We start from the raw sequence: 16,201 nt of genomic DNA, 5'->3' as shown, positions 1-16,201 counted from the left end.
GTCTAAGTGTTCCCCCATAACCTGTGAACTTGTTATATACACATTCAATTGGTGTTCTTAGATTTCTTCTGTTAGGTTTGAAAAGAGTTTCCTACAAACTCCATTACTTTGTTTGGCTATGACCATATATGCTTTGCAAAGTTTCACATGTTCAATAAATTCTGCAGGAACACATTCAGAATGAGATATTTGATGGCACTGCAAACACAGGTGAGTTTCAGTCAGATTTCATTGATCAAATTTCACCCCGTCCATTTGCTGGCCATACCACAAATACTGCTCAAGATTTGAAGCTTGAAAATTCTATGGATGAAAAGCTGATTCTGCATGGCATAGTCAAGAAGAGGTTACTCGAAAGTGAGGACGCAGGTGGACATGACAGTAAAAGGTGTAGAACAGTTGTCATAGACAGTGACGATGAAGTAATAAATGTGGTCAAAGACAAGGTTGTGGTGCAAGATTTGTCGATGCATCTGAGTTCATCTGAAAGAGTTAGAGAAGTTGATGTGATAGATGTTGATGTTCTTTGTTCACCAACTTCAGCTAATAATTCCAGCGGTTCGAATGTTCCCGTGACATTCCATTGTACAGCTTGTTCTGAAGTACTTAAAGCTTCTGAAGTGCAAGGACATCCATGGATTGAAGTAATTATTTGTGGGAATTGTAAGCTTCTGGTAGAAGATAAAATGGAAACAAAGGTACTGTATATGATTCATGGTTGAGTAATGGTCCCATGCAATCTTTCTAGTTTTTTGTTTATTTATTTTGATATTTTACAATTATGAAGATTGTATGTGCTAGCCAAAACACAAGCTATGTTCACTGATGAACATAAAAAAACATGGGAGAGATGATTAGTGAAAGATAGTGTGTGGGTGATTGAGGGGGAGGGGGGGGGGGGGGGTTGGAACACAAAATTTTCTTATGAAGATAGAAAGACATGCACTTTTGAACATCGTACTTTTGCACAAAGTGTAGTCTAAATATGTCTTTGAATTGCAAATGCATGCGAACCTCAGCCTCAGAAGAAGCAAAGGGAGAGGAGGAAATTAAGGATGAAGGAAAAAAATTGATGGGTGACAAAGGGAGGAGGAAAAACCTGAGAAGATGATTTTAATCTTTCCACTCTTGTGAAAGAAAATGATCTAATTTTATCTCTATACATCTGTTTCCTTAATTTTCTTCCCAAGTAAGCAACAGGTTTTATTGATCTATCCCTTTATTAGTTCTGCATTACAATTTTCTCTTCACACAAATAGGCCTTATAGGGCCCTCATACATTGTTTTTTTCAGAGAACTTGTCAAAATTTTCTATTGAAGTTTATAGTTTTACAATTATAGTTTAATGGAAAGATCATAAAGTCAATTATCAAAATTCTAATCGTAGGCCTATAGCTAATTGATTTGACTAGTACTTAACCAAATTTAACCAAACAAAGGTACTCCGATTTGATTTAGTTTGTTCTAAAGGTGTTTGGTTATTAAAGAAAAATAAAACTGAACATTGCAGTTCAACTTTATCCTAGTGGAGGATCCATATTATTATATAGCTACCTGTGTAATTTCTTCACGATATAATTGCACTTATTGCATGTTAAAAACACCTTCAAATCAGAGAAAGATCATTTCCTGCTGTTTCTATTCTATAAATCTCAATGCTTTAGTTATTCCAAGATTGATGCATTTTTCATTGCAGGATTCAGACCATGATGATTTCTGTAGATGGTGTGGTAAGCCTGATGATCTCATAGGGTGTAATTCTTGTAAGATTCTGTTCTGTGCTATGTGTATATCAAGGAATTTTGGTGAAACACGATTATTGGAAGTTAAAGCAAATGGTTGGGATTGCTGTTGCTGTTTACCAATGCTGTTGGAACCGTTTACCTTGGAATTTAAGAAAGCTATAAAAGGATTCTCAGTTTCTAGCTCTGAAAGTGAGTTTGAGCTTCCAGATGGTGAAATGGATGTCAGACTACGGTAAGTATTACCATCTTTATATTTTTGGTTTCTGGCATGATTATATGGGACTTACTATTTGCATCAATTGTATTCTTTAAAGCACTTAATCAAACTGTTGTGGTGTATAACAAAGATTAATTGTATAAATGATGAGCCTGCAAATTCAATTCATTCATCATAGAAATTCATGATTGTATAAACATTGAGGCAATTAAAGAGTATGCCAACTAAGCTGACCAAATTTCTTCTAGCTATTCCCTATTTTGGCCGGACTTTGGCTGAGTGTGCTTGACAAATAAGCATTCTTGGTAATAATTGTCCTCATCCATTTAATTATTCTGTAAATCTACCTTTTTCTCATGTTATAAATTGAATGCTTTCGTTTGTAATCTTTTCTTGTTTCTCTTTTTTTTCAGTCACAATAAAAGAAGAAAAAAGAGGATTAGGAGAATTATGGATGATGCAGAACTTGGAGAAGAAACGAAGAGAAAAATTGCAATGGAGAAGGTCTCTGATTATCTAAATATGTTTTTCTTGAGAAGTCTTAAATATGCTAAATTATTATTTATTTCTGCAGGCTAGGCAAGATCATTTGAAATCAATGCAGGCATCATCTTTCAGTAAATTAAGTACTATTAGAAGTAGTAATGAAAGTGTAACAGAAAGCATTATGGCTGATGCAACTGAGGGTTTTATTATTAATGTTGCTAGAGAAACTGACGAGGAGCCTGTGAGAATTCCACAGAGCATTTCTGCAAAGTTGAAGCCCCATCAGGTATCCTCTCAGTTTCTTTGCTTATTGGTATTTTACTATTCTAATATGATTGTCAACTTGGCTAGTTGTTTTTTCGTAGTCCTTGCTTCCGCTTTATTATGTCATTGCCGATGGATGTGGAGTTATTTGAGAAATTAAACTAAAACAATATTTTTTTGAAGCAGTAATTAACTCTAGCTTTAGTAGAAAATAAAATGGACGAAAATACATTAAGATGGTATGACATGTTTAAGGATGATAAATCCAATATTTAAACAAGTTGAACCGACAAGAGGTGGTGTCAAGAAGAAGTGGAGAATAAGATCCTTGTAGCTAACCTTAAATTGTTGGGACTAACACATCCACTTGACTTGTTATTGTTGTTGTAACTTATTTTGGTTGGTTTCATTGGTCTTGTTGTATTGAATCCAAAGTTGCTCTTTTTTTCTTCAAAGTAGAAGGCTTCACACTTTATTCAAGTTTCTTGCGATAAGGGATTTTGGTTTTAGATACTTGTATCTTGTGCTGTGGACCAATATATGTAGTCTTGTCAAAAGTAGTGGTACAATATTGTAAATCTTAGGAGTTATAAATATACATCCTAAAACGCTGAATTCAAAGTAACCACAGGAAGCAAAAATCAATACAGTTAATTTTTTCTTAGTGCTTTATTGAGGTATCTATGCTTGTTTTAGTAGTAGCCTCATACTAATCTTGCTCATGAATGCCTACATGTTTAAAAATAATAATAAAAATATTACTATTCAAGAGCAATTAGGCGCCACTCTGATAGATGATAACATGAGAAAAATATAATAAGATGATTGGATGATTCAAGGATGACTAAAAGTAGATTCTATAGTTAGACAAGTTAATTCAATTAGAATTGAAGGTGTAAGGGGTAGAGAGAGAGAAAATAAAAACTCTAGTTCTACCATTAGAAGCTATTCAAGATATTTGAATATTGCTAATGATATAACTCTACATAAAGTTAACTAGAGGGATAAGATTCCATAGCCAAGCTAAATAGTTAGGAGTCAGAACTAATATGGCTGACTATGATTTTATTATAGCAAGTTACATTGGTAGCTACTGGTCGCTAGTCGTGGACCATTACTTAATCACTCAGGTTCATGTGCTTCGAGTTTGAACAAGTATAAAATCTGGTACATTCGCTGAATTTGATGCCCATCCCCAGTAGACTGCTTTAGCTTTGCTTCATGCTGTATAAAGAGATAAAAGGGAAGAGGGAAAGGGTTTCTTATCAGGGTAGGACTAATTTATGGAAACAGTGTGTTGTTGGGCATTGAAAGAGAAAGAGTGTTGACTGGGAGAAAGATTGGAATGGAATGAGACACTTGCTGCTCTTTCTGTGGCACAGACAGTACCGTGTTACCATTGACACTATACCATGAGTTGATGCTGTAGGCACAACTTGAATGCTCTCCATTCTCCTCCAATTTACTCCCTTCCTTATCCATACCTGTCTTTCATTGCTAGTGGACCATGATTGCAAGCGTCGATTGTTATTGATTGACATAACTGAAATGTATAATTTTAGTTGCTGGCCGATACCTATAATGTGCTAACACAATTAAATCACACTATGCTGCCCTTTCCGATATGGATTCAATGGTACCATTCAAGATAATGCATGCCTTCGCCAGTTCCATCCAGAGCTGATCAAGATAGGAAGTTTCTTCTCATCACTGATCCTTCAATTTTGTTTGCTACCTGTTGGGAGAAGAAAATACTAAAAGTGAGGAGCAAGAGGGAAAATGCACCATTTCAAGCATTGAGGTTAATAAAGATGTGTGTCACTAGAATCAAACAAACCTAGATATATTCATATCATGTATCTAGACTGGTTCTAGTTTCAATTGTGTTATTCTAATTCCAACTCTTAGTGGTTAATATATATATATATATATAGTGAACCATTCCGTACATATTGAAACTGTACTGACATTAACCAATGTTGAACTGGTGTTTCACCAACCATTTCAGTGCTTAAAGAGATCATAATATTTAATAGATACTGAATGGTAACCAGGTTGATGATGAATGCAGATTGCAGGAATACGATTTATGTGGGAAAACATTATACAATCTGTCAGAAAGGTCAAATCTGGAGATAAAGGACTAGGATGTATTTTAGCCCACACAATGGGCCTGGGGAAAACTTTTCAGGTGTGATCTTTTTGACTTTCATTGCTCAAAATTTCCTTGGTTTTGGTTTTTATTTAATCATTTTTTTATGTTTCTTTGGAAACCAATCAATATTAAAATTTGTACTTTGAAAGCATGTTTGTTTTCTCTCTGTTGATAAAAATTTACATCATTGATTATGTTGGAAATTCAGCAAGGAGAGTCATGTGCTCTGGTTCTGCCGCTGGCTTGCACTGTCGTTCCCATGAAAACTTGTTCATATTATTCTTTTTTTGATTATTAGCTGTTTGATCCTTTTTTTAAGAACTCATGATCAGTTTCCTGATGCTTTAATGTGAAGCTTTCTGCTAACCAAGGTAACAGTATTTTTATTAAAACGCCGTTCTCGGGCGACGCCTCCGGCGGCCTTTTCATGCCGGAACTGTGGTGCCGGTGCTGTGCCGGTGCCGATACCGCGGCGGAATAAAAAATTTCGTCCGCATCGCGCGATACAGCTCGGTATTTTAATCCTTGTTTTGGAGCATGTCTTTTGAGCTTGAAATGTTTGGTTCCAAGTGTCAAAAACTTCATAATAGTGTGATCATGCTAATGTTATTTGAGCTGAGAAACTAGTTATCCTACTCACATTTTTCATGTCGTCGTCAAATTTTCTTTAATCAATGAATACCCAAGATATAAGAAACAACAATTGAGAATTCCAATGGAATCAGATTAAAAGTGCAATAAAACATGCAGTATCTGTAGCTTAGACAGTTTCTAGAGTTACATGCATAAATGCTTCAAACTATGCTTCTGTTCAGTGGTTGGCAGTATGGAGTCCATGCATTTGTGCTCTCATTTGTTATTGCATTTATATTCTGAGGTTTCAACACTTGTATACTCCCTGTGGTTAAATATCCTATAATGATATTTTGGTTACTGATTATTTCTATTGTTTGAAATTAATCCAATTTAGGTGTTGAATTTGGCATCAAGGGTGTTGTGAATTTGTCATTTCTAGGATAGTTTGTTAATGTTTTAATTGTATTCCTTAATGGCTAAATGAAATTAAAAATAATATTTTAATTCATGTCACTGGTGGTTTACTTTCGGGTTATTGTACATCACACTTGAAATTCTTTAGTGCTTTAGCTCTGATGATCCAACTAATTTCTCTAATTTGTTAACTTGCATTTAGTGGCCTCATAAAATTGATTGATCATTGTTAAGCATTGGTATTAGTAATAATGAAATTATACTAGAAAGAATAAATTATATCAAACATTATCATAAGATGGTTGTGCATAACATTCCTATAAATAAGATACATCTTTCCAATTTTTTATTCAACAAGAAGAATTTAGTGATAAAGATATTTAGATGATTGAAATGAACTTCTTTTGTACTCATATGATAGTTGTATGTGCATTTCTTTATGGGTATGATATGACAACACAGGCTATAATTTATGAACCAGAGTGTTGGACAATTAGAAAATGACACGTCCAAAGAAGTAATGCATAGGAGATGAGACATGAAGATGGATGCATTGGGGTACTAGAGAAGGCTATCATCCATGAGCAATTAAATGAAACTCCACAAGACAATAAAAGTAGAGAAAATAGGCTGAGATGGTATAACATGTTCAAATGCAACCAATTGATTTTGTATCTAGACAAGTTGAATTGATTAGAGTTTAAGTTTGTATGGTAAAGGCCACCAAAGTATTCTGTAGTTGTAATACAAAGCGATTTGGCTGATCCTTTAGATGCCTGCCAGGATGTTTTCAACAATCTAACTTGTTATATATTTTTTTTGGGAGGAAAAAGGAATGTATAAACTCCATCTGAGTGATGGAGGTGAGATTTGATCCCAGGGTTTCATTCAACATGACCAAGGCTCTTACTACTAGTTAGTTGTATCTAGTTCGTGATTCTCATCTATATGGAAAATTTTATTTTCATGAAAAGAACCTCTCAATGTAAATACTCTCTAAAGTGAATATGCGGAGGAATTTGGTGATATGTCAGGTTGGATAAATGCTAATAACTAAAGTAGACAGTCACATATTTTCATAACTTGTATAAAACAAACAGATCATTTGACATGTCTTGCTATAACTGCTTGTTTAATTTACAAAAATGATTTCACGAGAAGAGTTAATTCTTCTTTGCCTCTATCAAAAATGTGTTTTGATCACACATTCTGAAGGTTCCTCACTTGTGTCATGTTAATTTCAATTGAATTGGTGATTTTGGTTCCCAGGTCATTGCATTCCTGTACATTGCTTTGAGAAAAGCTGATTTAGGTTTAAGAACAGCACTTGTAGTTACGCCTGTTAATGTGCTTCATAACTGGCGCCGAGAATTTGCAAAGTGGCAACCAACAGAGTTAAAGCCTCTTCGTGTGTTCATGTTGGAAGATGTTGCTAGGTTTGCAATTCATTCCATCCTATACCTTAAGTAACTGTGTATTTATGTCATGAGCTACACTTTTGTCAAAAAACATGCTTGATGGTTTTATGCTCTTATTTTTCTTCTAAATTACATAAAATTTGCTCTGGGATATACTTGATCCTTTTATGCTCTTATTTTTCTTCTAAATTACATAAACTTTGCTCCGGGATATACTTGATCCTTTTAGATAGAGATTTTTTGTTGTTGTCATTTTGCACATGTTTGACTACAATTTACACCATTAAAGTGTTGTTCTTGGTCATTTATGCTTATCTTGAGATTTTTTATTGGAATAGTTGATGATTTCTGTTTTAGCTATAACCTTTGCAAATAGAATATATATTAACTTCAAGTATTACATTTCTTATTTTTAGGGCCTTTTTTAGTCTTCCGAGTTGACCCTTCAATTTTCATGATGGGAAATATGAGTAATCAAATTGAATCTGGTATTGTTGAGAATGGAAAAGTAGAAGATATTATGAAGCCAAACAATAGTCAATCTGTCTATTAAAGAGGCAGATTAGTCTAGTTTCTTATTTGGAATTCTTCTTTGAAATAAAGTGGGTTTATCCTTTTTTTTGACTGGTAAATATATGAATGTATATGTGAGTCAAAATGTACAATGTAGGCCTTGGATGTCTACTCACCCAAAGACTGAAACACACGCACATGTACCCTCTAGTAGATACTCTCTACATCTATTGGAACCCTCTCAAACAATCAATTATTCCTTGCCAATCATACATAGTGGTGACCCTTCACCAAAACTCGGGTCCCATGGTAGGAATGCTTGAAGACTTGAAGCATCCTCTTATAGGTGGACAACGGAAGCACATAGAGCCAAAAACTACCCCCTGAAGCACAGTAGAGATGAGCTGGACTTTACAGACATAAGATAAGGCGCGCTTTGGCCATGAGTTGACCCGTCAGATCAATGACTCAAGCAATGGGCTATAGTTAGGTGTTCAAGATATTGCTTGATTCAAGCAATGGGTTATAGTTCACACACTGCATAATCCACGTAACAAATCTATCCTAGAAGTGTAATCCGAGAAGGGCCTCATGTAGGAAATCCTAATAGACTGAGTCAAAAGCCTTTTGGAGATCAATCTTGATGATGGACCTTAGAGAAATCCTCTTCCTATTGTATCTTCGAAAAAGCTCCTGGGCCAAGTGAATATTGTTCGTGATGAGGCGACTTTCCACAAATGCAGCCTAAGATTGGTGATGGAGATGATCCATAACACCGGACATTCTCCTCGCTAAGATATTAGAATTAACCTTGTAGAAAATCGAGCAATAGGAGCTTGGCCTATAGTCCGTCACTTTGGTTGCATGTGCTGACTTCGAGACAAGAGATATCAAAGTATGGTTCCATATTTTAAGTAGCTTGCTGTTGTTGAAAAATTCTAGGACTGTAGTAGTAAAATCCCTCCCAACAGTGTCCCAAACTTGCTTAAAAAATTTTGATCCATATCTATCCGAGCTTGGAGCACGTTGGTCCCCTATGTTAAAAAATGCCGCCTTGATTTCTCTAGATGTTGGGAGGCGAACCATCAGATCCTGCTAATCAGCCCCAAGTATTCGTCCAAACTGCAAACATGCATAAGGGAAAACCGATCTTGTGTTGGGCGTGCCTAACAAGTCTTGAAAATGTCCGGTGAAGGCCTGAACAACCTCAATAAACGACTCTGTAAGACTACTATCTACCTTCTCCACAACCATGACCTCATTCCTTTTGTTATTTTGTTTTACTAGCGCATGAAAATAGGCGGAATTATGATCCACTTGCTTAAATATCCCAATTTTGCATGCTGCATACAGAAGCTATGTTCTGTGACATTCAAACTAGCTGTTGTGTGTTGGAGTTCTTTGTAATTGTCGAGTAGCGCACCAAGGGACAGACCAGCCTCTTGAACCCCAATTAGGCTCTGTCGTGCAATAGCCATCCTTGCTATGATGTGCTGAAAGTGCTCTACATTCAGTTGTCGCAAATCAGCCTTCAAAAGCTTCAAGATCCTCTCAAGACAAAATTGAGCAGTGCCATAGATCTGCTAATTGTACTCTGTCCATTTACTTTCAACGAGTTGTGGAAAATTGGCATGCCGTGCTCGCATGTTAAAAAATTTGAATGGCTTAGGAAAATGATTATCACCATCCAAGGCGGACACTATGCAGACCGAGTGATCAGGGACTGGTTTTATCTTCATATATAGACAGGTTGTTAAATTATAAGTGGAGAAAATAATTATTTTTCTTGAATCCGAAGGTTACATAATATCTCTTTATATAGGTATGCTAGAATGTGTCAACAACAAATTTATAATAAATCTAACGACCTATTTTAATAGAAAAAAGTAATACTAATAAACCTAACAACCTATCAAATATTTAAATAAATCATATAGGATTTTTTTTTAATCTAATCTACACTCCCTTTAAGCTTGACTGTAGATATTGATCAGTCCAAACTTGCCAATAAGAAAATCATGAGTTTGTTCTGATAGTTCTTTTGTGAGTAAATTAGCTAATTGATGAGAAGTAGGAACATATTCAACACAGAAGCTTCCTTCCTCTAGCTTTTCTTTGTTGAAGTGTCGATCAACTTCAACATATTTGGTTCTATCATGGTGAACACGATTTTGAACTACACTGATAGTTAATTTATGGTCATGAAATAGTTGCATAGGACCTTCAAACTCTATCTTCAATTCTTTCATTACTTGTCTTATCTAAATGAGTTCACACAATCCATGGGCCATAGCTTTGCACTCGGCTTCTACACTACTTGTTGCAACAACTGATTATTTTTTGCTGTGCTAGGTTACCAAATTTCCCCATACTTGTACGATAGTCAGATGTTGACTTTTGATCAGTCATGGATCCAGCCTAATTTGCATTAGTGATTGTGCCCACTCTTCGATCATTATTATTTTTTTTCAAAAAATAACCCTTTCTTTTGAATTCATTTCAAGTACCTTAGAATTCTATATATTGCATTAAGATAATTGTGGCTTGGTGAGGTGAGTGCATACATTGACTTGCTAAACTTACAACAAAAGCAATGTTTGGGGAGTATATGAGAGATAAATAAGTTTTCTAACAAGACATTTATATCTTTCTTTATCCACTGGTCCTCTCTAAAAAATTCTTTCTTTATTCCCTAGCTCAATTAGTGTATTACTTGGCTTACATCCCAACATACTGGTTTTTTAAAAAGATCTAATGTGTATTTTCTTTAAGAGACATAGATGCCCTTTTTGCATCAGGCAGTTTCTTAAAGTACTTTAGTGTTCTAAGGTCTTTAACTTCAAATTCTTTTTCCATCATCAATTTAATCGCCTTAATTTCCTTGTCATTCTCAATGACTACGATATCGTCAACTTATACTTCCTTTCTTAGAATGTTTAACAAGGAGTGTATAATCTACTTGCCCTGAACATACCCAAAATTTTTTATTATCTTAAACAGTTTAACTTCCCAATTTGTTTTCAAATCCCGAAGGTTGACTCATAGATTTCCATTCAGGACTGCATATTTTATATCAAACTGTTGTAGTGGCCGGTCAAGGTTGGCTTGGTTGTGATTGAAGAATCCAAACAATATTGATTTTGGCAATAGGAGCAAAGGTTTCTGTGTAATCAATGTCATAGGTTTAAGTGAAGTCCTTAGCCACAGGACGAGCCTTGTATCTTTCAATTAAATTATTTGCCTTATTATGCTTAACCGTGAATATCCATTTGCACCTTGCTCGAGACAAAGTTAGAAATGGGATATTGAGCATAAGATCTCACACCCTTTCTAACTGCTAGTGGTATATTGAGATTAAGAGTATTACGTGATTGAGGATTGATTGTCGGTTCATTCTGTTGACTATGGTTAGGATTCACATTGTCTTTAGTTGTCTGAGGTTCTTTCTGTCTTGAGTACTATTAACTCTTGTTGTGGTGTTAATTCTCCCTTTGCTTCCAATACTGGGACATGTTGTGGAGGGTTTGTTTCAGGTATTTGTGGGCTACTTGGATTGAATCAGCTGTGGGAAGAGGTGGAGTGCCTCAATAAACTTCTTTTGGATTCCCCCTTGAAGCGAAGTTTGGAAGAAGTAAGGAGTGTCTTCGAAGGTGACATTGGGAGAAACATACATTTTTCTGGTTTGAGGTCAATAACAATGATAACCCTTTTGAGTTGGAGAAAATTCAACAAAAACTGTTTTGATGGGCCGAGGATCAAGCTCACTTCTGTGGTGGTCATGAACATGAATAAAAGTTGTACATCAAAGGTTTTTAAAGGAATATTATTGGATGTAGACACATGGTTTTTTTTTATAAGAAGGGATAAAGATGTTTCAATGTCGAGGGGTCGACTTGGTAAGCGATTATTGAGATAAGCAACGGTGAGAATGACATCCCCATAGGTATTTAGGGGCATTCATGGTGCACATTAGAGCATGAGCTACTTCCAACAAATGACGATTCTTCATTTCTGACACTCTAGTTTGTTGAGGGGTATCAACATATGAATTTTGGTGGATAATCCTATTTTCCAATAGATAGTCACTTAGAGTGGTATTGAAGTATTCTTTACCATTGACAATTAGAGTTTGAATATGGGTGTGAAATTTAGTTTGAATCATTTTTGTGAAAATCTTTGAAGATTTTACTTGTATCAAATTTGTTAGGAATAGAATTGTTAGATGGGTCGGCCCATGGCAGGGCTAGCTGACCTGTTAAAAAATATCATTTGGCAGGGCATACTGAAAAACCCCAATCCAACTCAAGGTGAGTTGCGGGTAGGCAGGTTAGCCCATGAGCCCACTAAAAAAAAAAAAATATAGAAAAGATGAAAATTTTTAAGTTTGGATTTAGGATTAGGCGGGCCAACCCATAAATCTATTGAATTTTTAACTTTAGTTTTGAATTTTGGAATTTTATTTTCTTCTCAACCCACGGGCCAATCCAAGCCCACCACATGCCGGCTTGCTTGGAATGACAATTCGCGTGGGCTGACCCGTTTATGTCTGTTTTTAAATGGGTTGATTAAATTGTTACCAATAACAACAAGCAAGTCTTATCCCACTAGGTGGGGTCGACTATATGAATCATTTACGCCATTGAGTTCTATCCCCTTTTATATCATTATCTATATTAAATAAATTTTATCTTGTTTTATTGTTGTTAACTAAGACTTTTTTGTGGTCTTCCTCTTCCTCGTTTGATGTACATATTTGGCATAGTTCACATCACTTAACTAGAGTATCTATTGGTCATCTATGTACATGTCAGTACCATCTTAAATGTGTGTCTCTGAGTTTTTCCTCACTAGGTACAATCCTGACTTTTTCTCTAATATTTTTATTTTTTATCTTGTCCATCTGTGTATATTCGTACCTCCACCTTAATATCCTCATTTCTACAATTTTCGTCTTCTTTTCATGTGCTTGAGTCAGTCAACATTTAGTTCCATATAATATAGTAGATTTAATTACCATTTTGTAAAACTTTCCTTTAAATCTTAGAGGTGCTTTACGATTACAAATAACACTTGACACTCTCCTTCATTACAATCATCTTGTTTGTATTTTATGTAAGACATTTCTCTTAATATCTCTATCTTTTTGTAGAAATGATTCTAAATATTTAACAATTGTCTCGTTATGTCTAATATTACTAATTTTAAATTTTATATATTTTATCTTTACTATAGTAAGCCTAAAATCTTTCTCTTCTAGCGTTTTCCGTCAAGATTCAAGTTTAACATTTACTCCTTCACGTGTCTCATCCACCAAAATAATACTATCTGCAAATAACATGCACTGTGGTATCATATCTTGGATGTGTCCAGTGAGTTCGTTCATAATTAATGTAAAAATATAGGGACTTAGAGCTAATCTTTCATATAACTTTATTTTTATGAGGAACATTTTGGTTAATTCACCTGAAGTCTTCAGTGTTTTCATTACATTCTCATACATATCCTTAATTAGTTCAATATACGCTATGCTAACACATCTCTTTTCTAGAATTTTAAATCAATCGCTTAAATTGTTTGGTGGGGTAGGACAATCCGACGGACGCAATCTAAATTGACGTCTCTAGTTATGAAGAAGGAAATCCAAGTAACCCATGTGTGATCATCATTGAAGGTTAGAAACCATTTTTTGTCCTAGGAGGAAGTGATGATAAGGGACCCCAAATATCACTATGAATTAGGGAAAATGAGGTGGATGATGTATATGGCTTTGCAAAAAAATAGTAGTGTGCGCTTGGCTAAATGATAAATTTCATTGTCAAAGAAAGCAAGATATTTATTATTGAATAGAGACTGAAGCAAATGTTTCAAATTTGAAAAATTAGGATGACCAAGTCTACGATGTCATATCATTATTTCCTTAGCACTAGATATAGATGTAGATGCAACATTAGACACTCGAGTTTCATGATCTTCTGAAGTAGACCTGATCATGGTTTGAAATCAATGGTTTGAAATCGTCGATTCGACGGTTCTTGGCAGATCGATCCTTGACCTTAATCGTCCAAGATGGTTACGGTTTACGGTTCGGAACCACCGGTTCATGGTTCGCCACGGTTCAAAATTATTTTTTTATAGATAAAAGAAAAAAAAACCGTTGAATTGCCAAATTTTGATTATATTTAATTGGATAATTTGATTAGGGTTTTGAAAGACTTGTTTATCTTTTTAAGTTAGGAGTTGATTGAACGTAAACTTAGGTTTTAATCATTTAAAACTAAATTTTAATTAAAACCGCTACCTTCTCTCCCCTCACCCACGTTGCCATGCGCTCGCGGCACCGTTCCCTGACGTCGATTGTTGCTCACGAGCAGTCGATGCCCTATGTTTTCCCTTCTCCTTGCCTCTCCTCCCTCTATGCCTTTGTCCCAAAAGCTAGATGTCGATGTCGACGCTGCCCGTGCTTGCGCACGTGACCCATGGCTGCCCGCGTCAGCTGTTCCTCTGCCATTTGTCAACAACTGGAGTAATGGAACCATTAACAATTTAAACAGTAGTGTGATTTGAACAAGGGGGATAAGTGCAAAATAAACTAGGTTAATGGAACCATTAGCAATTTTAACAATAGTGTGATTTGAACAAGGAGTATAAGTGCTAAATAAACTATGGTCACCTGTCATATGATTGAAGGCTCCGGAATTAACAATCCAGGAGTCAATAGAATAAGAATTGAGCGCTAAAAAGAAAATACCAGATTGGGTCATAGAACAAGAGCCGACAGTAGTGTTTGGGAGGGAAGAAATGTCGCTTCAAGAAAGTAAAGTAAAGTGACGTATGCAAGGGTCTCCTTGGTTGTAGTTTTGCTGAAGGAGTCAGATGAAGTGGAGGATTCCTTCAATATTTTTGCGTTGTTTGTATTGAGAACCTTTCTGCTTTCTGCCCTGGTACCATGTTAAATTATAAGTGGAGAAAATAATTGATTTTCTTGAATCCAAATGTTACATAATATCTCTTTATGTAGGTATGTTAGAATGCCTTGTCAACAGAAAATTTATAATAAATCTAATGACCTATTCTAGCAGAAAAAAAATTAATAATAATAAACCTGACGACCTATCAAATATTTAAATTTTTTTATCTTAATCTACACAGGTGATTATCAGCTTGGTTCTGTATTTTCTTACTGAACTTTTATGCTGGTGGAATTTGAAATCCTTTTTCTTTGAAATTTCTAAAGTGATTGTATCACAACATATTTGCTTTCAAGAAAGCATTTAAATTAGAGACATGCTGTTGCAGCTTGTATATTGTTTGAGATTTTGTTGCTCGTATAGTAAGATCCAGTTGCACTTGTCAGGGAGAGAAGATTAGATTTGCTTTCAAAATGGAGAATGAAAGGTGGAGTATTTCTGATTGGCTATGCTGCTTTTCGGAACTTGTCTCTCGGAAGGCATGTGAAGGATAGGAATACAGCCAGTGACATTTCACATGTCTTACGTGTAAGTCATCAAACAGCAGTGTTGAGTTCTCTTGATACTTATTTGTTTCAGTGTCTATTTTGGAGTAGATAACATACTTGTCAAAGGGTATGGTGAGGTATCATGATTTTCAAAACTTTCAAACTGTAGTTTGTAAACTGCTGGATATGAATACAGATTTATTTAAAAATTCCAAATTTTTGATGTAATCATTGCTTTGGCTTGTCTGTTCTGCCTACCAACTACTTTCCTTTGCCTTGTCTGAAATGATTTAGTGGTCCATATACAGCTCTGGAAAGCCTTAGTGAAATATAGCGAGAAATAAACAGCAACTAAGAGATGTATTTTCTTATTTTAGAACATATTTTTCATATTAGAAAATATGAAATATGAAGCATAATTAAATGCAAATGTGAATCTTGTTCATTTAGGGATGTATTGTTTGGCACCAACAGCATCAAAATTGTCAAAGATCAATTGGAAATCATATCACAATTCAAGATGATCTCGACATTTTTTCTGCTGAATTCTTCCACAGCACTAACTCATCCATTATTGTATCATTGGCCTCAAATGCACACGACACTGCATCCTTGTCATGCCGTAGGGACAAGAATCAAATAGATCTGTTTTAGGTTTTTGGCATCCTTTTGGAAAGCAGGCAAGTGTAATAACATAGTCTATGGAATATGGATGATCGACTTCTCCAAACACTCTTCTCAATCATAAGTTAGCATGTCAAAGTCTTTCATAATGAGGTTAATACAGTGAGTCCTGTATTTTTGTATAAGCTATGGAAAATTTGGTTGCTTTTTTGTATAAGCTATGGAAAATTTGGTGTAGTTTAGTAGCTCTCTTGAATCGATGCCTTTGATAATGATGACTCGAATAATGTTGCCTATTGCCCTCTTCTAACCTTTGTGTAATTGTGTATGCAC

The 16,201-nt window shown here is 35.2% G+C and overlaps 1 protein-coding gene across 7 annotated transcripts in view; it reads left to right on the top strand.

Moving 5' to 3' along the window:
* Positions 1 to 16,201, top strand: part of LOC141828704 (protein CHROMATIN REMODELING 20) — a 59,151-nt gene that overhangs the window by 29,008 nt on the left and 13,942 nt on the right. For 6 of the 7 annotated variants that reach the window (XM_074716165.1, XM_074716164.1, XM_074716167.1 and 3 more), the window contains 7 exons: positions 168 to 698; positions 1,697 to 1,977; positions 2,376 to 2,466; positions 2,537 to 2,734; positions 4,784 to 4,903; positions 7,127 to 7,293; positions 15,143 to 15,284. In XM_074716165.1, the coding sequence (XP_074572266.1) occupies positions 168 to 698; positions 1,697 to 1,977; positions 2,376 to 2,466; positions 2,537 to 2,734; positions 4,784 to 4,903; positions 7,127 to 7,293; positions 15,143 to 15,284 (1,530 nt within the window). The remainder of the gene's footprint in view (positions 1 to 167; positions 699 to 1,696; positions 1,978 to 2,375; positions 2,467 to 2,536; positions 2,735 to 4,783; positions 4,904 to 7,126; positions 7,294 to 15,142; positions 15,285 to 16,201) is intronic. The other variant, XM_074716168.1, reaches the window with a different exon arrangement.

Source organism: Curcuma longa, chromosome 4 (assembly GCF_044706935.1).
Source record: "Curcuma longa cultivar G26 ecotype Majalengka, Jawa Barat chromosome 4, ITB_CL_G26_1.1, whole genome shotgun sequence".
Lineage (NCBI taxonomy): Eukaryota > Viridiplantae > Streptophyta > Magnoliopsida > Zingiberales > Zingiberaceae > Curcuma > Curcuma longa.
Note: the sequence above shows the minus strand (reverse complement) of the source record. Positions and strands in the feature narration are given on the sequence as shown.